This window comes from Zootoca vivipara, chromosome 9 (assembly GCF_965207765.1).
Source record: "Zootoca vivipara chromosome 9, rZooViv2.hap1.1, whole genome shotgun sequence".
NCBI classification, from domain to species: Eukaryota; Metazoa; Chordata; class Lepidosauria; order Squamata; family Lacertidae; genus Zootoca; species Zootoca vivipara.
The window spans coordinates 46,800,766-46,826,877 of NC_142592.1; the positions used below are offsets into that span (position 1 = coordinate 46,800,766).

The 26,112-nt window shown below is 43.6% G+C and overlaps 1 protein-coding gene across 2 annotated transcripts in view; it reads left to right on the forward strand.

Moving 5' to 3' along the window:
- The window catches only part of LARGE1 (LARGE xylosyl- and glucuronyltransferase 1), a 315,504-nt gene that overhangs the window by 241,227 nt on the left and 48,165 nt on the right, over window positions 1-26,112 (forward strand). For both annotated transcript variants that reach the window (XM_035126642.3, XM_035126643.3), the window contains exons 8-10: window positions 3,621-3,733; window positions 6,957-7,082; window positions 20,463-20,618. In XM_035126642.3, the coding sequence (XP_034982533.1) occupies window positions 3,621-3,733; window positions 6,957-7,082; window positions 20,463-20,618 (395 nt within the window). The remainder of the gene's footprint in view (window positions 1-3,620; window positions 3,734-6,956; window positions 7,083-20,462; window positions 20,619-26,112) is intronic.

A 26,112-nucleotide genomic window follows, 5' to 3' on the forward strand; every position in this document is an offset into this window, starting at 1 on the left:
CGTGGCACACACTCCTTCATCTTGCTAACACTGATAGAAATTGTGCCCTTTTTAGAAGTAAACATTGCAAACTGCAACAGGCAGAGCTCCCCTTATTGCATCTCTGTCTTTTTTGGTGTTCAAACCCTGGATGGTCCGACAATATTTTAAAAATATCCTTTCTTTGCATTAAGCATGGGAATCATTTACACATCCATTGCAGGATGATTTTAAATGAATGCCCATGCCACTGTGTAGTACTAGTAATAATGATTCTGAAATTGTTTTTGATGCTCTTGAGTCAAATATCTTATAGTGCTGCATTTTTCAGCCTTTGTGTTTGGTCTCCTTCCAGTCTTTGGCTCTCAGCTGCCACTGTTGATAACCCCTTAATCTCTTTAGTTGTGACACCATAATCTGCCAGCCTGGGAGAAGAATGGGGAAACAGAGGGGGAAAATAACAATAAATGCCACCCCCACAGCACTCTCTTAAACAAGTATTTATTAGATTTTTCCTGTTTTTCAAATGTAAATGTAAAACCAGTTTTACACATCCTACGGGTATGAGTGAGGGGTGGTTTATTTTATTGCTCTCTCTCTATACCTTATTCTTATAACCAAAGTCCTTGCTGTCCACCACAGGGAGGGGAGTTGTTATATATATATATATGGAAAGATTCCACTTTACAATGACCTTCAGCCTCAGTCAATCATTTCTTGGTGGCATTCGTGATTCGTGGCCACAAATACTTTTTCTCACTCTCAGTCACACACACAATCCCCTTACAGGATTAAAGCTCTTTTTTTCCAGGCAAATGTTTCAGGGGATTAAAAAGGAAAAAAAGAAAATCAGTTGTGCCAGTTAGAAAAGAGGTTGGCTAGCATTTCATCAGGACAGATTTTGGGCATGATGATGACCTTTTCCTCCTCTGATGACTTCTTGCAGCAGGAAAGCAAAGAAGATATAATGGAATGCTTCAATACCAGATGGATCTTTGTGAAAAATGTCATTCAAATGCACTTGGGGAGGTGACTTAAATGCACTTTTTTATTGTACAAATTCTTCTGTTGGCAATAGATTCTGGTTGAGTAGTAATGCCAGGTTAAATCCATAACCTTTCTCCCCCAATTTTGGGAACATTTTTCTCTCCTGGACAAAAAAAAAGTGTCTGCTGTACTAGATGTCAATCTTTATATTAAAAAAACAAGCGAACAACAACACCTTAACCTTTAGCAATAGGATGAGTCAATAAGGCTGCAATCCTGTGCACACTTACAGAGGAGCAAGTCACACTGAACTGAGTAGGGCATACCTCCGAGTAGACATGTCTAGGATTGCTCTGTAAAAACCACCTGTGGTTCACCCAGCCAGTGGATTGGCTGGTTCAGAATACATATTTCTTAATCAATGTAGCTTGAGAAAGGACATGAAATGGAGGTGGCAATAAGTTCCTGTGAATATAATTTTACAATCTACCTAGGAAGCCTTTTTATTGTCTTAAGTCACACTTACCCTTTCTGGGTGTCTTCTGCCCTTTTCGGTAGGGGTTGTTCATTTAGCATTCCCCTTTGGTTTCTGCTTTGGTTTCCCTCCCACCCTTGGTATTTCACCTATTGCAGGTGATTGCAGCTTATAGCCCCTGTCTTGCTCCTTGGTTATTATCCTGATGTGTTAATTTTACAGCATCTCCAAGTTTAACTATATTCTGTTTCTTATCGCTCCTTTGTTGCAGTAATGAGGATGTTAAGCGAGAGAGGGCCTATCGCTGATCCCTCTAGATGGTTCCTGCTTGCATTAGAGGCTGCCATTATCAGGACCATTATTTTGTTTAGCAACTCGCAAGCCTTTACCATTCCCCAAAATGAGGTTCTTATCTATGTCCACTGGTATTTCTTATTGAGGCAGTCCCCTGAGACTCTATCTTAAAGGTTTCACGTAAAGCAGATACAGGGTTTGTACTACATCACCTTCATCCACTGCTTTTTGAAGTTTGGTTTTCAGCTATGTACAGAACAGCTGGGAGGGAGGAGACCCACTGGAGTATAATGAATAGACTGCAGCCTGTTTTGCATGCTGATTTCTGTGTTAACCCTGTCACCACTGCAACAGTCCACCATAATAGATTTTAACTACTTTAGCCTTCTCAGTTTCTCCTCGTGTGTTCATATTGTGGTTTTTATGTTGATCTTTTCTGTGAACCGCCCTGAGGCCTCTGGTTACAGGGTGGCATATAAATTTAATTAATAATAATTAATAATAATAATAATAATAATAATGCAATGGGAAGGTGCTTCAGTCTCAAAAGTCCTTGCAATGGGGGTGATAAGGGGAGAGGAAGAGAAAGTGGGTTGCTTAGTGGCAGCTTCTTTTTTGAGGCAAGTTGCAGCTTTGAATTTGGGGGTTTTCACTAGGACCACGGTGTGGGGGGTCAGCCCTACCATTAGGCCAACCTGCTGCCAATTGTCATGAAATAACAGCAAATTGCAACTTGTTTAATTTATTGTTATTGCAGTCATGCAGTCAGGGGGCGGGGGGGGGACGGGACATTTGTGGGATTTTTCTGCTTCAGGAGCCAAAACAACCCCTGACTGGCCTTGGCACCTTGACTTGAGTGGCAGGGGGCAGGAATGTCATTAGGTGCTCTGTCTCAAGCAGGAAAATGTTTTGGAATCTGTTGTGTGCAGCGGGAAATGGTTACTGTCAGGAGCCAGAGTCATGTATATGTCAGCTGCAAAAAGGAAGAAGAAAAACAACCCATGGTGCCAGTGAAGTTAACTTTTTATTCAATGAAACAACCCACAGCTCCAGCCTAGAGGTCTCAGCAACTCTTTCTAGGAGGCCTTACCCCAATGAAGCAGTTGTGAAGAGTGAAGGTCCCAACCTTCCCAGTGCCCACTAGGACTCCTCCTCTCCAAGGTCCTTCCCACACAGTCTCAGGCTGTGCCTGCACACAACCCCCCTCTGCTCTGCCCATTTCATTTCTCTGCATGTTCTAGGACACCAGTGGGGAGGGGAGCAGAGCGGGTCTCAGCCGGAAGGGGAGACTCCCTGGTTTCTTCATCAGCCTGCCTCTCTGCCTCCTGACCCTCCTCCTCTCCAGTCCCCACTTCTGCCTCGGAGTCTGAACTGCTCTCTGGCGCAGCCTATTACCTCTTCTGAAAGCATCTCCTCATCCCACTCTGCTCCTTCTTCTCCCTCTAACCCCTGATCATCACCACCAATCCCCTGGCTCTGAGCCTTCTTCCCCTGGTGCTTCCCACCACTTTTCTGCATCCAGCCAGTCCATGGCAGTTAGTAGCTCCTACCCTTCATCTGCTTCTTTTAAAAGGAAACGCATACATTGGCAAACAATGTCTTTAACTTAACAAGTTTGGTCCAAAGTTTCACAATTATTAGGCTAATTCTTTATTTTTTTAAAACAAAACAAAACAACGGCAATAAAACTGGTTGTGTTCTGATCAGGATAGTTTCATTCTCTTCCTCTGTTAATTGCTTTCTGCAAAATGATGGGCTGGTTCCCATTTTTAAAGAAAGTGCTTGCTTTTAACCGCAGTGCAGCACTGAAACATGAAAGCCTTTGCTCTCCCTGTTTTCATTTTCTTTTCTTTGCATTTGTTGTTGTTGCTGTTGTTGATTCCAGGGGTCATTTTGCTACTTCTGGATAAATTGCGCAAGATGAAGTGGGAACAGATGTGGAGGCTCACTGCTGAAAGAGAGCTAATGAGCATGCTCTCCACCTCATTGGCTGACCAGGTGAGTGTGCAGTTCAAGGTAATGGCACAGAGGTTGCTCCGGAGAGTAAATAAGGGGTGGGGAGAGAGGAAATTGACACAACTTTCCTAGCCAATGATGATTCTTTGCTGCAAAGATTCCCCTGGAAACATGTTGAAATTAGGTGCATAGAAGCATGGAAAAGATACACCAACTTTCCAGGATGGTGGGGTTGCTTGTAAACATTGAATAAATGGCAGTTCAGATCTCTGCTGAGGTCTGTGTTTACCCTTCCAGCAAGCCAGAAAATGGTGAATCTTCCGCTCAGTCTTTCACCCCTCCTCTTCTCTACACGCCTCACTGAGAGCTGGATTAACACACACACACACACCCAATTCTGAACTGGAACTTAACCCTTGTTGTTCCTGTGAACTCCCTGGCTCTATATCCCTCCCTGTCTGTTCCTCTAAACCAGGCATCCCCAAACTTTGGCCCTCCAGATCTTTTGGACTACAATTCCCATCTTCCCCGACCACTGGTCCTGTTAGCTAGGATCATGGGAGTTGTAGGCCAAAACATCTGGAGGGCCGCAGTTTGGGGGTGCCTGCTCTAGACTGACTTCAATAACTCTCTCCTCTTTCTCCCTCTTGGGCACACCTCCTCCTTCCTCCAACCCTAAGTCTCTCCCTCCCTCTGAGAAACTTGAAACCTCTGGCTCATCCCTGACAGTACATGTGGAGGCTCTGTAGTTTATTTACATATTTATGTGTTGTATTTTCAGCCGTTCACTTGATTCTTGAAACAACTTACAAATGAAATAGAAGTTTGCAGATCCATGGCACCTCTACAATGAAAAATGCTGGATTTTAAAAACCTGTAATTTAAAGCCATGCATTGTGTTAAAAACAAGACAAGGCCAATCAGGCTACACAGAAAATATTCTGAAGAAGCCAAAACCAGTCAGCAGCAAATTGAACCTTGCCACGGAGAGCTTTCCATGCAGAATGAATGTCATTATGGAAAAGGCCAAACCCATTGCCCTTACCATCCTCAACCCTGTAGGACAATCATGGAGCACAGATCAAAGGGACTGGGGAGTTACATATGAGAGGAGGCCCTACTAGAATTTAGCAACTTCTGGGCCATTTACAGCTTGTGGTAGCCAGATGTCTCTTGTGCACTTAGATCCATGCAGCTCTTACCTATCAAGCCAAATGCAGCCTACTAGTCATGTAGGGCAGCTTTCCATAAATCTCATGATTTTGCTGCCTTCTAAGAATAGTGCTGAGCTGAGCTGAAAGTCTTTGGTTGCTAATTTTTGGTTCACAATGGGAGATGGGAGGAATGAAATCTAGGGGCATTGGCAGTGGTTGCTTCTTAATTTCCTTTTTTTTTTTAGTGGGGCGGGTGTAAAGGTAGTTTTTCAGAGCCGTTGCTATTCCCCACCACAGAATGGCCCAGAACTACTAGTACATCATGACATTGCTTCATTCCACGAAGCATCCTGGGGATGGAGAGGAATGATGGTTTGCAGGCAGCCCTAGTGTTGTCTATTTTACCCAGTTCAACTAAAATAGAAAAGATGGTTTTAAAAAATGGGGAACTACCTCTTGAGCATTTGAGGAAAGCTGTTGGTGGTTGTTTATCCTGTGATTTCAGACAACTAACATTTTCGCCACTGCTGCGTATGTACATTTTTCTTTTTAAAGAGATGCATGTCGTTTTCTTTTTTGAAACCTATGGCTACAGGCTTCTATGAAGCCTGGAAATACTATTTCCTTCTCTACTGGTTTTGTCATTCTCAGTTCAGCAAACAGTCATTATGATTTCATCTGACTCCAGCAATTGCAGCCCTCTCCCTCTCTTCCATCCCTTGCCATACAATCTGAGCACCTCACGGACATTAAGGATATTATCCTCGCAGCACAGCTGGGAGTTAGAGAAGACTCATTACCCCCCATTTTGCAGAAGGGATGCAGAGATGTGGAGCGATTAATGTTCTGATTTGAAAGCTATCAAAGTCCATTTTAAAACTCCTGCCAAGTTTGGCTGCCATTCTGAAGCCAATTTTCTTAAGAACAGTATGCTGAAAACCACTGGGACTACTCCAGAGTGCATATTGTTTCGGGTCTACAGCTTTAGATTGAGTTTAGATTGAAATTCTTTGACCAAAAGAGACACTATTCAACCTAGGACTTCAAAGGCAAGGTTGTCTGCATTCCATCCTTCCTTTTTGTTGAATGCTATTGGGACTGAATTGCCACCTGGCATCTTATAATGCATGAAATGTTAGGTCTGAAGTATGATTAAGCGTGTTATCCTTCATGAAGAGCACGTGTTGCGGTGGGGTTTAGCAAGACACCCCTCTGTTGCTGGGCGGGTAGGTTTGGATGGCCACGGATGTGATTGGGCTCCTCTGGTTGTTGGGGAGATTTTGATGTTGCCAATTATTGATTGACAGCCTAGAGCTTATACATTCCCTCCGCGCAGCGTTGAGCTTCCTCTTTTCGCTGCGCACATCGGATCACCCACCCACCCTCCCTAATTTTAGGGCTTTTTTGCATTTGACCTTGCTATGCCTGTCATGGGGTTGTCTGCTTTTGGGGCAGTGGCCTGGTAGGAATTTTGTCCATTTGGCTGATTGGCTGGTGCCATTTGGTTTTTGCTTACTGCGCAGCAAATTGTCACAACTTGTAAGGTTGTGGTTAGGCATTGGTTTAAAAAATTGGTTGGTGGAGGGGTATGGAATGCCTGTACCTGCCCTTCTAATGCTGCTGCTGCAAGAGTATTCCATTAAAGGAATCCAGGGGCTCACCATGCTGTTGTCCGAACCCCTGTCAAGGGGCTAGGGCCATAAGAGCCCCTGGGAGCATTTGGGGAGAGATGAGGGCCTGGTACCCAGCTCTATTCTCTCCCCAAAAAATGTTTTCCCTCACTGGCTTCGCAGGCTTGCGGATGTCAGTTCTGTCCCTGGGCGGGGACAGATAGTCACAACCAATGCCTAAGCAACCACTCACATTTTGTATTTTAATAAAGTTGTGGCCAAAATTATGCCAAAAACCTTAAACAAAAATTCTGTGTGAAGTGTGAATTTATTTGAGGGTGTCTTGGGGACCTCGACACGCAATGTGGGATTTTTGGGAAGCATCTTAGTATCCATTAGTCTTTACAACAACAACAACAAAGATGTCAGCACTTTTACTTGTTTTCCAAAGGCTGTGTGTTTTTTTTCAAAGTGCCAATTTTTTCTTCTCTTGTCTGGCAGGACATCTTCAATGCGGTCATCAAACAGAACCCCTTTCTTGTGTACCAGCTTCCTTGTTTCTGGAACGTGCAGCTGTCAGACCATACGCGCTCTGAACAGTGCTACCGGGATGTGTCTGATCTAAAGGTAACGCTGAACAAAACTGCTTAATTATGACTAACTAATATTGCATGGGGTTAGAGAGGGCGAAATGGAGGTTTTCCCGCAATGCAACTTAAGGGATGCCCCTTTAAGCAATTGGGCAATGTTATAAACGATGCATATAACAGCAGGTTCGGACAACTCACTCCACATGTTGAAAGGAGGCAGGAAACCCCACTCCCCACCCCTTCCGGTTGTGCACCACAGCTAATGTCCACACATTCAAAATAGGCAGGATGAAGCGCTACATGTGTCCTGATGTACATGTGCAAAGATCTCCATAGGTCACTCCTTGCATAGAGGGGCTTTATAAGCATGCACCTATACACTCATAAAACACCGTTCTGTGCTTTCAGAATGAGCAGGCATCTGATGCCACAGTGCCCTCCACATATTCATGGCATTAAGCACCTGAGATGTATCCTACAATAAAAGCCACTGGGAGTGGAGGGAGAAAATGCTCATTTTAATGATCGCCAGCTACTTTGTAGTTTCGTTTGCTGAGGAAATTGCAAATATACTGTAAATGACAACACTTGGGCTTTGGACACATTAACGCACAATTCTATGCACCTTTACTCAGAATTTGTCAGTCAGTGGCGTTCCCTTCCCTGTAAGCGTGCATAGGGTCACAGCCTCAGTCACTTAAAAGTGGCTACATGTTGAGATCCAACAGAATTATCTTGAACCTGTTATCACCTTGAGCCTTTTCAGGTGAATGGATCCAGGCTGTTGCACTTCTGCCTTCTGGAAATGGGTAGAGAGGATTAAATAAAATGTACCGTATTTATCATAAAAGCACAGTTGTTTTATGCAGGGAATTTTCCCAAGCAGCAATAGGGTGCCATGTGCAGTACCAGTAAAGGTAAAGGTAAAGGGGACCCCTGACCATTAGGTCCAGTCGTGACCGACTCTGGGGTTGTGCGCTCATCTCGCATTATTGGCCGAGGGAGCCGGCGTATAGCTTCCAGGTCATGTGGCCAGCATGATAAAGCCACTTCTGGCGAACCAGAGCAGCACACGGAAACGCCGTTTACCTTCCCGCTGTAGCGGTTCCTATTTATCTACTTGCACTTTGATGTGCTTTCGAACTGCTAGGTTGGCAGGAGCTGGGACCAAACAACAGGAGCTCACCCCGACCTTCTGATCGGCAAGCCCTAAGCTCTGTGGTTTAACCACAGCACCACCTGGGTCCGCAGTACCGGTAGGGCTTCCCAAATGCAGAAAAGAAATCTTTGGTGCATGCAAACCATTGTGGGAATGCTGCTGTGCACAAGCAAACCCACTGGTGCTTGCATGGATAAAATACATCCTTCATCCTGCCAACATTTTATTCGTATGCTACCTTTCCATAGTTAAAACCATGCTCAAGGCAGCTTACAACATGAAAAAAAATCACATAATTGCAAACATAGCAAAAGTAGTCACGAACTATAAACAACTACACAACCAAATTGAAACAATTTCCACACAAATCATAGTAAGATCTAAAATAAAGATACAATAATAATAATAATAACAGCAGCAACAAGAAGCCCTAAACAATAGTCCAGCCCAAGAGTCTGTTCAGCAGCCTCAGCTTTTGTAGCGAGAGTCAGTCCATTCCCAGCTTTCCCAAGCCAGGTGGAAAAGGGACTACAAGGCAGGGAGCAGGTCTTCCAGGACTCACAGCCAAATGGTCTCTAGAACAAATGCAGCCTCTTTTTAAGTGAAGCCTCTAACAGCTAACATAATTCCTGCCCTTCCTGTATTCTGTTGGTGTGGGGAGAAGTGGAATGACTTCTTTCTTGTTTGTACTATGAACCAATGGTGCAGCTAGGCAAGCAGCTCTGTATCGGCATCATAGTGACAGTTTAGTGAATGGTAGGCTAACATATGAGCAGTCCCGCAGTTTGTGCCTACAAAATCTGGGTCCTTGATTTAAACAAAAAACAGGTCATTTCCAAAATAGATAGCTACAGTCTAAAATTCTAAATGCTTAAAGAATTATTCCTGTTGGCTACTTTAAGTTGATTTGATTGTTGCATTTGAGACAGATCTCATTCTTTGATTGCCCTACTTCCAACTTGTGAAGCAAATTCTACTTGTCACTACCTGGCTTCAGGGCTAATGTCAGGACCAGAATTGCCATGGTCAGGCATCTGCGCAAGAACCAACAGCCCAGCAGAGGACCCATTAATAAGAGCCATCTCAACAAGTATCTCCTCTTCACCACTGCAGCCTGGTTGTTCACCAACTGTGGATGAAGGAAGATCTATAGATGCCACTGCCTGCTTGATTTTTGGCTCACTGTCTAACAGTAAGCAAGTGGCAGCAGTAATCAAGAAGAGAAGGAGCGAGACTCACTGTGAGAGTGTGTCCTATGGACCCTTCAAAATCTGGAGCCAGGGCAGTGGCTGATTCACACATAATGTTGATGGTTTAGTGCTTTGTGGACATGCAGACAAGCCAGAACGAAGCATGAGATCCATGTGCTTTCCCCATCCCTTCTTCTCATCCCGCATAGCTGAGAGGAAGACTTTGGTAAAATTTAGACTAATTTGTAAAGAATCCTGGCTTAGAATTTAATTCATATCAGGGTTTTACTTTAAACCAAACTTGGCTAGGTTTTTTTAACAAGCCATTGTCAAATGATGGTTTATGAATCCAGCTTGTTAAAGTAACTAGAGTTTGTTTTAAGTCAGGATCCCTGGTTCAAACACATATTAGCAGCCTATGCATGTAGTCCTTAGGGAGAAAATGTGGCTGACATATTTAGCACAGGGTGGATTTTAAAAAAAAAACAACAACCTGGAAATTAGGAAGTTCCAATGACATTTAAAATAAATGGCATGATACAGTATATTTGACACATTATGTATTTTATACTGAATAGGACTGGAGTGAAGAAAAATGTAGCAGAAGCCTCCAGTGGGTGGAAGAGAAAAAGATGAATTGTATACATTGGTGTTAGAGCAGGGGTGTCAAACTCAAATTCATTGGGGGCCGCATCAGCAGTTTGGTCACCCTCAAAGGGCCGGTTGTGTCTGTAGGACTATGTGTCCACTCTTTATTATCATAAATTATTGTCACTGCATTCAATTATTACTGTTTTTTGTAATAATGTAAGCTCATTCCCGCCCCCACGCGGATCACATTCCTGCGTCGTGGCGCGCATGTGGGAGGGGATGTAAACGAGGGAAATTTGAACAAAAGGTGGGGATCGACGGCTTCCGGGGGGGGGGCTCAACTAAACCTTCGGCAGGAAGGAGAAAGCCACTGCTGGGATAAAAAACCTGCAGATGGAAAGAGGGCTTCCCTCTCCCGCCCTGCGCACACCCAAACCCCACTAGGCAGGATGCCACACGCTGCAACCCACCCCATGCTTTGGAGAGGGGCAGGAACATGCGGTGCAGCGCCAACTCCCTGCTTTGCTTTTGCATCCTCCCTCCTCAGCGCCAGAGTCCCTTCCCCTCGCGCTGAGGGAGGGCAGCGGATTTACCGAGGAGGAAGGCGGCGGCAGCCCCAGTGGATGTGCATCTTCGCATCAGAGCTGCTCTTCCCCCCCACCCGCACTGTTGTCGTCTTCGCCGCCGCCTCTCCCTACCGGGACTGCAGGCAGAGGAGGCTTGAAAACCTCCCCCCCCCCAAAAAAAATTCCCCTCCCACCTACTCAAACCGCGAGGCGACTCCATCTGGAGCCCTACATCACGAGGGGCTGAGAGGAGGCGGCGGCAGAACGGGAAGAGCAGGAACCCGTGCCGTCGCCGTCGCCTCCCTCCCGGCCGCCCCCCGGGGAGCAGCTCCGCCGGAACTGAGAAGCCAAAGGGCGGCTCGGGGGTGGGGGGCAGAGCAAAAGCCAGGCACACTCCCGAGTGTCTATGAGGAGAAAACGGGGGAAGAGGGAAGAGAAACCCGGCTCCATCAAGAGAGCGACTGTTGCGCTTCACCTACTTCCCCCTCAGGCTCACTCCGCGTCCCTTTTGCCCGCTCGCACGCCCCCCTCCCGGATGCAGCCGAGGAGAGAAAGGGAAGCGGCGGGCGGCGGCTCCCCAGTGCCGCCTCACTCGCTCTCAGAGACAACAGCAAAGCCCGTCAAATAAAAAATCCAGCGCTGCTCCGTCCCAGCACCAACTTTGCCGGCGGCGCCTGTAGGGCTTTCCTACCTCCTCGGCGGGCTTCCTCCTCCTCCTCCTGCATCTCACTTCTCCGTCTGGCTGCTGTGCCACCGCCTCCCTCAGCCTCATTCGAAATTGAAATTCCCTGGCCAAGGCCGTCAGCGCGGCTCCAGCGCCCCGGCCTCCGCCTGCAGCCCCGCCCCCGGTTTTGACCCTCGGCCAATCACAGGCTCCAGAACTACTGTCAGTGGCTATTGTTGGCGGCGGCTACGCGGGCCACATGACGAGGTCTGGCGGGCCGGATTAGGCCCCCGGGCCTTGTGTTTGACACCCGTGTGTTAGAGGATTAAGAGGAATTGTGTGGGAAGAAGGAAACACAGGAGATTTTAAATTCCAAACTAAGCTGGACTTGCCCTTTGCATTCCTCAAATCAGATGGAACCAAATTATTCCTATCAAACTGAAAAGGCATCCATTTAATTCCATTTGACCCAGAAGTCACTGAGGTTTGGGGATTTGTCGTCATTGCACTGACCCAACTTTATGTTTCAGACTTCAGGTGTCCTCATCAATGGCTGTTGTTCTGCTATGGATGCACTTTTCTGCTGCTCTGTTCACAGTCTTGGGCGATAGACCTATGTAACTGCTAAGTAGTGAAGTGGACTCCATGTTTTAACAGGTCTCTCCTGTTGCCCCCAGTGGTGGTAGAAGAAAATAGACTTGTGCATGTGCAGTAGGAGTATCACAGCTGTTCTGTACCCAGAAGGAGTTATGAAACTGGAGGCTCCCCATATATGAGGAGTAGAGAAACTTTTCAGCTCAGATGAGTCAAGCTTATCTTGAACATCTGATTTAAAATGCTCCACTTGAATGGGAGTGAGTGGGTTGCTGCATGCGGAAAACATTTATTAGATCACAGCGAACAGGAGATAAAGAGATACGGATAATTAAGACAGTCTGTTAATTTGTAGTGATCAACCAACCAAGTAAATTAAAATATTCCCCCCTCCTTTTGTCATCTGTCTTCAGATTTATAGTGTCTTTCACCATACCTTGGAAACAATTTCCTCTGTGCCCCCAACTCAGGATCTAAAATGACTTAAACCTAATTGATACATTGTCCTAATGGTGAAGCAGCAAGTAGACTTCTTTCTCCAGCAGTCAGTTCGGCTTACCAGCATCTGGAGAATGCTATCAAGGACACAGGCACAAACTACCCACCCCCTGCTCACCTTGCCCAGCACTCCTGGTAAAGGGAGCTTCCTGGTCTTTGCTGCCATTGTTGACACACCATGTACTGCCATCTTTTGCATTTACTCTGACAACAGCTGTCTTGTTTTGAATGATGAGACACACTTTCCCCCTGCAGTTTCTCAGAGCAGGACTAGACATTGTATTCAATGTGGGGCTGCCACCCAATGCAGGTGTTGGAGGAAGTTGCTGAAGGCTGGCCTAGACATAGCTTCTAGTATTTCACATCTTAGGGAATGGTGAGATAGCATAATAATTTTTTATTTTAGTTTAGTCATTTAACAACATTTGTATACCACTTGACTGTAATAAAACCTCTAAGTGGTTTACAAAAGAAAATTAAAACATTCAAATTATCTACCGTATTGGCCTGAATATAAGGCGCACGCGCAAATAAACCGCACCTTTAAAATTCGGCGGCTTGGGGAAGGCTTGGGAGCAGCGGACGGGACGGGCGCCATTGCCCCATGCTCTCGGGCTGCTTTCTAGGGGGAGCCATGCCGCTTTGCCGGCGGTGTAAGGTCGTGAATATAAGCCACACTTTAACTTTTCACGATCAGAATTTGGGGAAAAAGTGTGGCTTATATTCAGTCCAATTTGGTATATGAAACTCATACTATGTACATTTATAGAGGGCAGGATTAGCCAATGTGATGCCCTGTAGATATTGCTGAACTCCAAATCCTAGCAATGCTAACTAGCATGACCAATGACCATGGATGATGGGAGTTGTAGTCTAGCAACATATGGAGAGCACCAACTTAGCTCCCCCTGCTGTAGTGTATACAGTAGGATACAGTGGGTCCTATTTAATTCTCAGTCAACAGCACTGACTCAAAGTTTGGGATAGAGACTACATTCAGATTAGATTCTTTACATTTCAAGCAATAATGTGTTTTTCTCTGTGCAATGAATTTTCAGTTACAGCATTTTGACAAAGACCACACGGCAGTGAAATCCTATACAACAAGTTAATGAATTGTGATTTTCCCCAACAATGAGTTGTGACCTCACTGAGTGAGTCAGGCAAGAGAATTTGCTGGTTGTCAAGGATACAACATAGATATTCTGGACATTCAAAATCATGAGAGAAGACATAGTTTTCTTTTGTGGGGGGGGGGGGGAAGAATGGATAGTTCAGCAGAAATTCATTTAACTTCTTATTTTTATAAAAACAAAAAGAAATTGCCCCAGAAATACATTGCCTGGCATTTACAATCAGTTTGAATGTAATCTATGTTGAACCAACAGATGCTTGGATTGTGATCCTAATCAAAACTCTCCATATGAAAAATGAACTAGCTGGATGTGAGTCACCCTGTCTTCCTCGGCCATGTTTTCCAAACTGGAACAACCTGGTGAAACTTGTCTGCTAATATTTGCATTTTTCAGAGGCCTTAACCCAAAACAGTCATTTCAGATTCACCTCAAACATTTTTCACCTACTTGCAAGTCCAACTGCAACTCAAGACCGAGCTGACTCATTGCAATGGTGTCCTGGAAACTCTCTAGCTTAGCAAAACAATCGTGGCAGATGCAAAATGTTAATGGAGCCTTCTGTCCAAAACTGGATTCCTTATGTCTTTGATCCATGCACTGTGATAAGCTCACTTCCTCAATGAAGGACTGTACTCTTCATACAAGGTATATTGTCAATTGACAGCATTTCCATGGCCAGGCTGTTTGGGGAGGCCACCAGCGAATTAACGGCTGACCTGAAATATGAACTTAAGACTCTCCACTCATTCTCTTGACTGCTACACTATGCTGGTTTCATATTTACCAAAACATAATTACCACTGCTGTACTATACAATTTATCAGTGGTAGAAAGTGTTTAGGGAAGCTTTTAATGTTTAATAGATTTTTGTATTTTAATGTTTTGTTGGAAGCCGCCCAGAGTGGCTGGGGAAACCCAGCGAGATGGGCGGGGTATGAATAAATTATTATTATTATTATTATTATTATTATTATTATTATTATTATTATTATGTCAGTCTGTGGGAAATTCAGATTCAGCTTACAATGCAACTGTAATTCACCTTACATGTCTACTTGGAAGTAAGCCTCATTGAGTAACTCCCAGGCAAGTGTGTATAGGATTGCAGCCTTAACATTTCAAAAAAGAAGTAGACAAACTAAAAGAATAACTGCATATTCTCTGATAAAACCTAAGCGAGGGGGAAACAATAGGATTGAAAAGGCCATCTTATTTTCTCAAATTAAGTAGCATGTGACCTTTAAGAGGTATTTGCCCTTTAAGGCAGTTAACATGAAAAATACAAATAGAAATTAGCCATTTTTTATTTTTATTTTGAATTTCTCAGAAGGTAAGGCTAGCTGAATTGGGGTTTAAAAGTGAAAAATAACACATTCCAGTTTTGGTCCTATATGTAGCTGTAGATAGGTAGTGTTTGATATTTAATGTCATATTATATATGAGAGAGCCAGCATGGTGCAGTGGCTAGACTAGGACCTAGGAGACCAGGGTTCAAATCCCCACTCAAGCAGGATGTTCACTGGGTCACTGCCTCCCACCCTAACCTACCTCTCAGGCTTGTTGTGAGGATTAAATGAGGAGGAAGAGAACCAAGTGTGCCACTTTGAGCTCATTGGTGGAAAAGGTGGGATATAAATGCAGTAAATAAATAAAAATAAAATAGACAGTGTTAGTTCAAAAATGTGCATAAACCTGCCATGATCTGGGAAGGGAATATTCCCAAACTCTATTTGAGCATTTAGTAGTAAAGGGCTTATGAGACTGTGGGCTTAAGGTGGAAATGCTGAGTTAAAATTCTGTGTCCTCCAGTACTGAGAGTTCTTGAATTTGAAACGTGTAAATATGGTACTGTATTGACTTCAGCCGAATTAGGATTTAATTATGTATGTTGGTTTCAAATAGGCTGCAGTTCTACAGTACATTCATTTGTAAATAAATGCATTTGAGTTCTGTGCTGTTACTCATGAACAGCTCTTAATTTGCATTTGGGTCCAGCCCAATAACCTGTGCAGTGAATGAATTTACAAAAAGTGTAAATTTCCAGTTGCTCAGAGAAGTTTACAAGGATATACACACAGGACTATATAAAATTAGCCTGAAAAATATAACTCAAGTGGTTGTTACAACAAAACATACAGAGCCATTTCAATGCAATCTTTCTTCCTTTTTCCCAGATCCATGCATCATTGATTTCTAATTCTGGGAAATCTTTTTCTGATGGATTGGAAACTGGAATCCGATTGGAATGATTCAGGACCACTTCATGCTTTGTTGTAATATCCACACACAACTTGCAGATATAGCAAGACAAGTCCAATGTTAAAGGTTAAGGGTGTGTTGGTTGTTGGACTATAACTCCCATCCGTCTCAGGCAGTATAGCCAATGGTCAGGAATGTTGGGAGCTGGAATCCAACAATATCCAAAGAGCCACAGTTTCCCATCCCTGTAGTCTAATCTAGTCTTTCTCCATACAAAAGAATGAACTGCATTTTCTCAGCTATCTTTCCAGCCAGATCACTTATTTCTATTGGTTGAACTGAGCACCTCAAGCACTAAATGATTTTGCAGCAGTTATTATATCTTGATTTTTGTCGTTGTTCATCCTGTAATTTCATTGCTAGATAACACACCTACTGTGTTTGCAGAAAGTAATGGAGAGGTGTCAATTACAAAATAATAATAATAAGAAGAAGAACAACAACAACAACAACAATAACAACAATTACAGCAACAACACCTGCACTACTAAAAATTTGGTTGTTTCCTCCTGTCCTTTAACCATGTTAACATCTGCCTATCCTTCAAAGAAAAATATTCTGGACACTATTCAATTCCATTCAACTTTCACTCAACCCAGTCCAGGCTCTCTTGGACATCTGTTCACATACAGATTCCTGACACATATTTCAGCTCCGATTAAATCATGAATACCAAGTTCTTGATACCCACTAGCTTTCAGAAATGCGAAAACTTGTCCATTTACAGCTTCCTAGAGAGTTGAGGTTGATGAATACAAATATCTAGACTGGCCATAGTACACCCACAAATCTAAAAGATGCCAACCGTTCAGGGCTTACAGTATCTCTAACTCAATTTGGGCTTCATGCTTCCAGAGACCATTTTGGTCCTCAGAGGTATGCAGTACTGCATGGATTTCCAGACCCCAAATAAATACAGTCTGTTTAGAGCTGAGTTGAGGAAACATTCTGTCTTTCTTTTTCTTTTTCTCACTCCCCTGCAATTCCCCCACACACACACACAGTGCCCTAGCACAATGCCACACCAACAGCATTAATGCCTCTGCTAAACCCCTAGAAACTATTGTAGAAGTTCTACTCCCTTGGAGAAACTCAGTGAGATGATCCCCACAATTTCTCTGCCTGCAAAGATGGCGGTGAGTTTTTGGAAGGTAGCTGCCAGCAAGGTTAGAAAAAATGGGTTCTATATCTACTCTATTTTTCTATCATTCCCCTGTACTTGTCTGATGACTGGTTTTCCTGTAAAGCTTGGCAAATCCACACCAGCAACATTCAAAGTCCTGAACAAATAAACTGCCTGAATTTATTTTGCAGGATTGAAACCCAGTTTGCCCCACCAACAGGAAATTGCTCATTAAAAGATTGGTATTTAAAATTTTAAAAGATGATGCTGTTAAGGTGCTACACCCAATATGCCAGCAAGTTTGGAAAACTCAGCAATGGCCAGAGGATTGGAGAAGATCAGTCTACGTCCCAATTCCAAAGAAGGGCAGTGCCAAAGAATGCTCCAACTACCGCACAATTGCGCTCATTTCACACGCTAGCAAGGTTATGCTTAAAATTCTACAAGGCAGGCTTAGGCAGTATGTGGACCGAGAACTCCCAGAAGTGCAAGCTGGATTTCGAAAGGGCAGAGGAACCAGAGACCAAATAGCAAACATGCGCTGGATTATGGAGAAAGCTAGAGAGTTCCAGAAAAACGTCTACTTCTGCTTCATTGACTATGCAAAAGCCTTTGACTGTGTCGACCACAGCAAACTATGGCAAGTTCTTAAAGAAATGGGAGTGCCTGATCACCTCATCTGTCTCCTGAGAAATCTCTATGTGGGACAAGAAGCTACAGTTAGAACTGGATATGGAACAACTGATTGGTTCAAAATTGGGAAAGGAGTACGACAAGGTTGTATATTGTCTCCCTGCTTATTTAACTTATATGCAGAATTCATCATGCGAAAGGCTGGACTAGATGAATCCCAAGCAGGAATTAAGATTGCCGGAAGAAATATCAACAACCTCAGATATGCAGATGACACAACCTTGATGGCAGAAAGTGAGGAGGAATTAAAGAACCTTTTAATGAGGGTGAAAGAGGAGAGCGCAAAATATGGTCTGAAGCTCAACATCAAAAAAACCAAGATCATGGCCACTGGTCCCATCACCTCCTGGCAAATAGAAGGGGAAGAAATGGAGGCAGTGAGTGATTTTACTTTCTTGGGCTCCTTGATCACTGCAGATGGTGACAGCAGTCACGAAATTAAAAGACGCCTGCTTCTTGGGAGAAAAGCAATGACAAACCTAGACAGCATCTTAAAAAGCAGAGACATCACCTTGCCGACAAAGGTCCGTATAGTTAAAGCTATGGTTTTCCCAGTAGTGATGTATGGAAGTGAGAGCTGGACCATAAAGAAGGCTGATCGCCGAAGAATTGATGCTTTTGAATTATGGTGCTGGAGGAGACTCTTGAGAGTCCCATGGACTGCTAGAAGATCAAACCTATCATTTCTTAAGGAAATCAGCCCTGAGTGCTCCCTGGAAGGACAGATCGTGAAGCTGAGGCTCCAATACTTTGGCCACCTCATGAGAAGAGAAGAATCCTTGGAAAAGACCCTGATGTTGGGAAAGATTGAGGGCACTAGGAGAAGGGGACGACAGAGGACAAGATGGTTGGACAGTGTTCTCGAAGCTACGAACATGAGTTTGACCAAACTACGGGAGGCAGTGCAAGACAGGAGTGCCTGGCGTGCTATGGTCCATGGGGTCACGAAGAGTCGGACACGACTAAACGACTAAACAACAAAAATGCATTGACTCGGTTCAGAATCCCAGGTTTAAAATTTGTGGCAGTCAGTCAGGCTATATTGAGAACACTGGAAAAGGAAATTATCCTCTAGTTTTGAGGACGATAGCTTGAAATGATAGCAATGTTTTTTACTTTTCCCTTCCTCGTTTTCTCCTTTGTGCTCTTAAAATAGTCTTCCTCCTCACCTTTTAGGTGATCAATAATTCTCATCCTTTGCCATTTGCACAAAATCACTTACTTGCATCCTTCTAAAGCTGTTTAGCTGCAGCTTGAGCATCCTTTGCTTGCATTCGCTTATTTTTCTGCTTCCACCAAGGAAGGCAACTTCATTTCAGTAATGCTTTAACACACACTGCTTTTTAGGTTTCATGCAATGGGCTAAAAAAGAAGGTGAGGCTATTTCTCCAGGGCTGATACACACTGAAGGATTTGAATGTAGGGCAGACCAGCAAACAATTCCGCTGTGCCTTATTACATGACCATCCCACTGCACCATTCAGAGGCTTGGTATTTCGAAGCTAAAACTAGACACTCCACATAAGCAGCAAAAAGCATCCCGTTTTACAAGCAGACAGAGTTTTAGCCAGCATCATGTACAGAATGAGGATTGGGGAGGCACCATTTTAGGGTCTTCCACAGTTCCTTTCTTCAAGGAAACTAGAGAACATGAAGTAGCGTATGATCCTAAGTGATTTGAGATTACTTCATTTCTTCTTGTTTTTGTTAACATAGCTCGTTTTATCCCTCAGCAGTTGGTTTTGGCCTTGCTGCAAAGTCGGCACTCTGAAATTCCAAATAGGTTTGGTCTCAATGCCTAAGGAAGATGCTTTCAGATGAGTACTGTAATAAGAAGTGCCACGAGGAAGTTAAATAAAGCTGTGATACAGCACGGCAGCCACTGCTTACTCGGCTCTTGGCAATTATTTTGCTGCTCAGAGTGCTGCCGCCCCTACATGTAATTTCTCTAATGGATGTACAAAGCCTTCAGGAGCCCCAGTTTGGAAGAGTTCCCAACAAAATCCTCTCTCTCTCCCCCTTCTCCCATGCATGCACACATCTTGGCCTCTTTGGAATTCATAGAAGCTAATGCTTGAAACAAAGAATCCATTTTATGCCTAAAATGTAATCTCCATAAAATGAATTTGTTCCAATCTGTCACTTCTTGATCCCACTGGAGGTTTTTCTTCAGGGCCTTTAATTCTCACCCTATTATCATCTCCCCATTACGTTGCCAAAGCAGAATGAATGGTGGCTTGTTGATTGGGCTGGGGGTAGGGAATGGTGGGGTGACACCTTTTAAATGGGCTGCCTGGCCTCTATTGAAGACACAGTAGGTGAGCTGTTGAAGCTGGCAGGACACAGTATCCATGCACAATGCAGCACAAGACTTCAGCGGTGTGGGGCAGAAAATTCCCCAGTGCTTAATTTTTTTTTCTGCAGAAAGTTTTTCCAATTCATAAGTTCATTAGTAGCAGTGGATGGGTGCCAACTGCAACTAAACATTAGGCAAGCTTGACAGTTTCAAAAGTTTTGGCTTTGTTTACTCAATACAAGTAAAATAAGCATGCTAAGTTATATCACTCTGTAGGGCATCAGAAAAAAAATTTCCAGTGCAAACTAATCTTGAATTTTCAAATTCAAACTTTTCCAGAAAATTCACATCACTGCAAGTCTTCAAGTTATGTATCACTGTTTGTAAGGATGCAGCAGTATGGGATAGAGTCCTATTATATGTCCTTGTTTGATAGGGATGTTTTCCCACTGCTTCATGTTCTCCAGCTTCCTTGAAGAAAAGGTAACTGTGGAAGACCCTAAATAGTGCCCCCCCACTCCAATCCTCATTCAGATTCCAACACTGAGAAAGGACGAAGTAAAATGATGGTAGCAATAATGAGAAGAATGTTCCCTAAAGGCAGCAGGCAAATGTGGCTGCATTTTCATGCTTTGTTTTTTCTCCTAGGTGATCCATTGGAACTCACCCAAAAAGCTGAGAGTAAAGAACAAGCATGTTGAATTTTTCCGCAACCTCTACCTGACATTTCTAGAGTATGACGGGAACTTATTGAGGCGGGAACTCTTTGGGTGCCCCAGTGAGGCTGATGTCAACAGCGAAAATGTAAGTTGGAAGCATGTGGTTTAAAGACTGGGCAGGAGGTTTGTTTTGCATAGACCTGTGCAACTTGGAGGGAGGAGGGCTTGTATCTCAGGTGAAAAAGTATAGATTTGTTGGCGAGTCCATTGCCTCTCTCTCTCTCTCTCTCTCTCTCTCTCTCTCTCTCTCTCTCTCTCTCACACACACACACACACACACACACACACACACACACACACAACTTTCAGAAGATAGCTTTCTCAGACTGGTTCATAACAGTCATTCAGACTTGACTACCACAGATTATTTTACAAATTTATCAAGAAAAGGGGTATAGAGTCTCCAGTATCCTTAAGCAGGTGTGGGGAACCCTTTTCTGCCATGGGCCTTATGTCTTCATGGGTAATTTGTTGGTGACTGCCAAGCCAAAGCCAAAAGTGGGTGAGGCACCCTCTTTTCTCTGTCTCTCACCCTCCTTTCCCTCTGACTGGCACAAGCTATTCAAGGACTTCCCCATCCCTAATTCGTCTAATGGGGGATGCTGGGAATTAAACCAGGGGCCTTCTGCACACAGAGCATGTGATCTGCCATTAAGTTATGATTCTTGCCCTCCCCACTCCCAGGTAGAAATGCAATGGAAAAAAGACTGGATTCACAAAACGCCTCCCAATCTCAATAGTCTACATTGTTGAAATGATGAAGAGATGGAAGTAGCTAGACCTATACTTTTGAAAAGTTATGTGTCTTCGTATTTCTGCATATATTGCAAGTTGTATAATGGGAAAGCATTTGAAGGTGCAATTATTGTAGGAAATTGTTTGAAATTACAGCTAGTTTCCTTCCGTAATAGCTATATGCTGAGTTCTTCCTCCTTCCATGTACCTATGAAGCACAATAGCAGTGTTCAGGACAAGTAGAACAAAACTTGCAATTCAAGTCCCTCCGGCAAAGTGGTCCTTTTTAAGTTAAATGCGGGGATATTTATATATAAAGGTGTGTTCTTTTGTGTATGCAGTATCAATTTGTTTAAAATGTTAGAGGCGGGATCTACTGCATGATGCATTTAAATCAGACTTCTGCAAAGCCACCTACAACAGAATTCACTAGCAGAAACAAGGTAGGAAGATAATTTTAGGTGCCGATATAAGAAAAGGAGTTTGGGCACCCCAAAATTCCTCATTACCTAAATTCTCCAATTTAATATTCATGGTAGTTTATAATTGTTGTTTGTGTTATGCTCAAAACCACCCTGTGAGGAAGAGGGCTTTGCTGGTGGCAGAGGAATACATACTGAACAATTACTTTTAGGCTTCCTATATGTATATAGCTGGTCACACTTCAAATAATAATTAATAATCATTATTATTTATTATTTATACCCCGCCCATCCGGCTGGGTTTCCCCAGTCACTCTGGGCAGCTTCCAACAAAACAGTAAAATACAGTAATCTATTAAACATTAAAAGCTTCCCTAAACAGGGCTGCCATCAGATGTCTCCTAAAAGTCTGGTACAGTGGTGCCTCGACTTACGAATTTAATCCGTTCCGAAGGCACCTTCGTAGGTCGTAAAAACTGTAAGTCGAAAAACGCCACTGGAAACGTGATTTCCCATAGGAATGCTTTGGAAACGGAAAAATTCGTAAGTCGAAGCAACCCTATCTAAAAATTCGTAAGTAAAAAAATCCCTATCTAAAACCACCGTGGTTTGCTTTCGGATGTTGAGACATTTGTAAGCGCGGGGCCATTACCCCCATTCATAAGTCAAATCGGTTGTCGAGTCGTTTGTAACTTGAGGTACCACTGTAGTTGTTGTTCTCTTTGACATCTGGTGGGAGGGCATTCCACAGGACGGGTGCCACTACCGAGAAGGCCCTCTGCCTTGTTCCCTGTAACTTGGCTTCTCGCAGCGAGGGAACCGCTAGAAGGCCATCGGCACTGGACCTCAGTGTCCGGGCAGAACGATGGGGGTGGAGACGCTCCTTCAGGTATACGGGACCGAGGCCAGTACAAATGGTGAATAAATACAAGGCTGAATTAGGGTGGTTGGGGGTCCTGGTGCAGTTCCCAAAATAGGACACCCCCTCCAATGAAATTATGTGCCACAAATCAAGTCCTGTAGGATCTTAAAAGTTAACAAAATTTTATGGCATAACCTTTTGTGGACTACAAGCACTACTCTGAGCATGTGGAGTTTCATCACTCTCAGCAAAACAAAAATGAAAATGTTTTTACCAACCATAGAGTGAAGATCTATTACCAGGCATCCCCAAACTGCGGCCCTCCAGATGTTTTGGACTACAATTCCCATCATCCCTGACCACTGGTCCTGTTAGCTAGGGATCATGGGAGTTGTAGGCCAAAACATCTGGAGGGCCGCAGTTTGTGGATGCCTGATCTATTACTCTGTGCCAGGGCCAGACTTATCATTAGGGAAAGTGAGGTGGATGCCTCCAGCAGCAGCAGATGCTGGGAATTGGGAAGCAGTAGCCAGACAGAGCTATGTGAGGTCTGTTGTTTGCCCTGCATCCCCCAAGCTAGCTTTCTGCCCTCGGGTGCAGTGGAAGAGGCTCTGCTGTCACCAGTGTAAGATTCAGATGCCAGTCTGATCAGGCATCTGTACTTGCAATTGGAGGGAGCACTGTTGATTCCCCCCCCCTTTTGGAGTAATTTTCCTTCTCTTCTTGACTTCTTAAAGAGACAGTCGTGTTGCTTTAGAACTCATGAAGCTAACTACGGTCATACCTCATTTTAAGTACACTTCGGTTTGAGTACTTTCAGTTTAAGTACTCCGCGGACCCGTCTGGAACAGATTAATCCACTTTCCATTACTTTCAATGGGAAAGTTCGCTTCAGGTATGCTTCAGGTTAAGTACGGACTTCCAGAACCAATTGTGTACTTAAACCGAGGTACCACTGTACTTTCAATGGGAAAGTTCGCTTCAGGTTAAGTACACTTCAGGTCAAGTACCAGAACCAATTACACTCATACTTCAGGTTAAGTACGCTTCAGGTTGAGTACTCCATGGACCCGTCTGGATTGGATTAATCCACTTTCCATTACTTTCAATGGGAAAGTTCGCTTCAGGTTAAATACGCTTCAGTTTAAGTACTCCGCGGATCCGTCGGGAACAGATTAATCCACTTTCCATTACTTTCAATGGGAAAGTTTGCTTCAGGTTATGTACGCTTCAGGTTAAGTACGGACTTCCAGAACCAATTGTGTACTTAAACCAAGGTACCACTGTATTGTGCATAATTTCACATCTAAAAATCAAGGGTAATTACATATACCTCTAGATATACTCTCCCAGTTCAAGCATTACACCACACACACAGCTGTAACTTACGAGATAGAACTACAGTTTCTCACATCATTAAAAAAACAACAAAGAAACTAAACCCTCAAGCATACTGTCTCAATTTAGATGTAAAATATACAAGCCTGGAGCTCGTATGCTCCCTTCTCCTATGTCAATGTGGCCATGAGAACAAGATTATAAACTTTTCTTTCCAGTTTCAGTTAACTACTGTTTACCTTAATGTCTCTGAACCATAAATTGCGGTTGAATTTAGCTATGGTTTATGGAAGCAAGCCAGCTTCACATACCATGGTTTGAAGCTGGCTTATTTCCTCACTGCATGAAGACTAACCATAATTTGGACATAATTCTCCATTGCTGTGGTTGCTTAAAATTGGAAGCAAAATCTCATTTTTATTGCAATACATTCAAATGAGGCCTCTGTAGTTCATCACTATTTCTATTCAAAGTTTCCCCCCCTCTAGTTCCTTTCAGTTCCTGCTCAGTGCATTCCAGCAATAAATATACTCCTTTCTTAGTTGCAATAAAGTGAGGAGGAGTTTTATTTATATCTTAAAAGGTGTTCCTAACAACACAGAAAAGAAATTAAGTAGATATTTCAAAATACCTTACAAAACCTGCAATTTTTAAAAGAAATTTTTCCAACTACGTGAACAACATTTAGAATACAAGCCTGAAAACTTAATATCTGAAAACCACGGATAGAAAGCCGGGGGGGGGGCTGTTCCTTTAAATGACAATTCTAGTTGTGAGCCTATAGTCTCCACTGTGTCACTTACCATAAATTGTTAACACAGACTACCAGTGGAAAGCCTTGCAATGTATTTATTTTTATTTCATTTCTTATAATATATAGATAGATAGCCGTCTCATATAAAATATCAACAAAATAGGCAAGTACAAGATAAAAATGACTAGTGCACCTTGAGAAACTTAGCACAACTGGATAAGCCTGTTGGCTTGAAGAGAAGTCTGAAAATTAGCAGCAAGGATGTTGGCCGAATCTTTGGTGGAAGAGTATTCCTCAGCATGGGACCAGTGACACAGAATGCTCTACTTCTAGGTGAAGTCAGTTGTCCCCATGTTTCAAAAGCCTGGCTAACAGCACTTATGTAGTATACCTTAGCACAGAGGTAACTTTATTGACTGGACTGGAATGGAATGGAATGGAATACAAATGTCATTCATTCATTAATTGTAATATTTCCCTTTTCCAAAAAGCAAACGATCAAGCTGAGTTGGGGGAGGTAAGACAATAAAGAATACGCTCAGAGATAGATGGCAGCAGCACATATGGAGGCTGCTCCTTACAAGAGAAGGGCTGTCATTCCGTTTTGCTTTGCATGCAAAAGGTCCCTGGCATCTCCAGGGATGGGTGAGGAATATCTCCTGTTTAACACCCTGGTTTGCTTCTGCCAGTCAGTGTAGACAATACAGAGCTTGATAGACCAATGTCCTGTCATGAGTCTTGAGGGATCACCAGGCTCGGGAATGGCAGACTGAGATGGACAAGGAGGAAAAACAGGAGGATGACATGGGGGGGGGGCTGAGACCTGGGAACAAGAGCCTTGCAAGTGCGCGACCTTGACCCACCTTTAAAAGCTTGGCAGGTGGGCATTGCACCCCACTGAGAAAACTCAATTTTTCCAATGCAGTTCTGGCCTCCTTTCCCTGATCTTTGACTCCTTGGACTTGAACTGCTGCTTCTAGCCTGGCTAGCCTTTCATTTCCTGAGCGTAGCTGCTACTGTGATCATTAAATTTTGCTGAGCTTGTATATCTTATTTGTCTCAATGAAGATCTCTTCCTTACTCTCAAGTAAGAGCCTTTCTCATCATGATCTGGGTGAGAACCAGGATAATAAGGCAGCTTCCTATGTTCCTGCTGGGAATGTTAGTGCCAATTCCCCAAAATGATCTGCTTGGCATTCCTTGTATGTAGTTCTGGTGCTGGGAGGGGTGGGAATTACATTTGCCCAGTGAGCAGGCTAGCCCCACACAAGAGCAAATACTAGTACAGGATTCAAAACTGCTCTGCCTCAGATAATTTGAGGGGTGGTTGAATGGTAGCTTTCATTGTTTACAAGATCAATGGCTTATGCCTGTCACTTGCAATCTGGCTGTGTCAGAATTTACCCTCAAGGGGTCATTTCAATATGTAAGCTATTACAACTTAGCAACTTCATGTTATTAGAGGTAT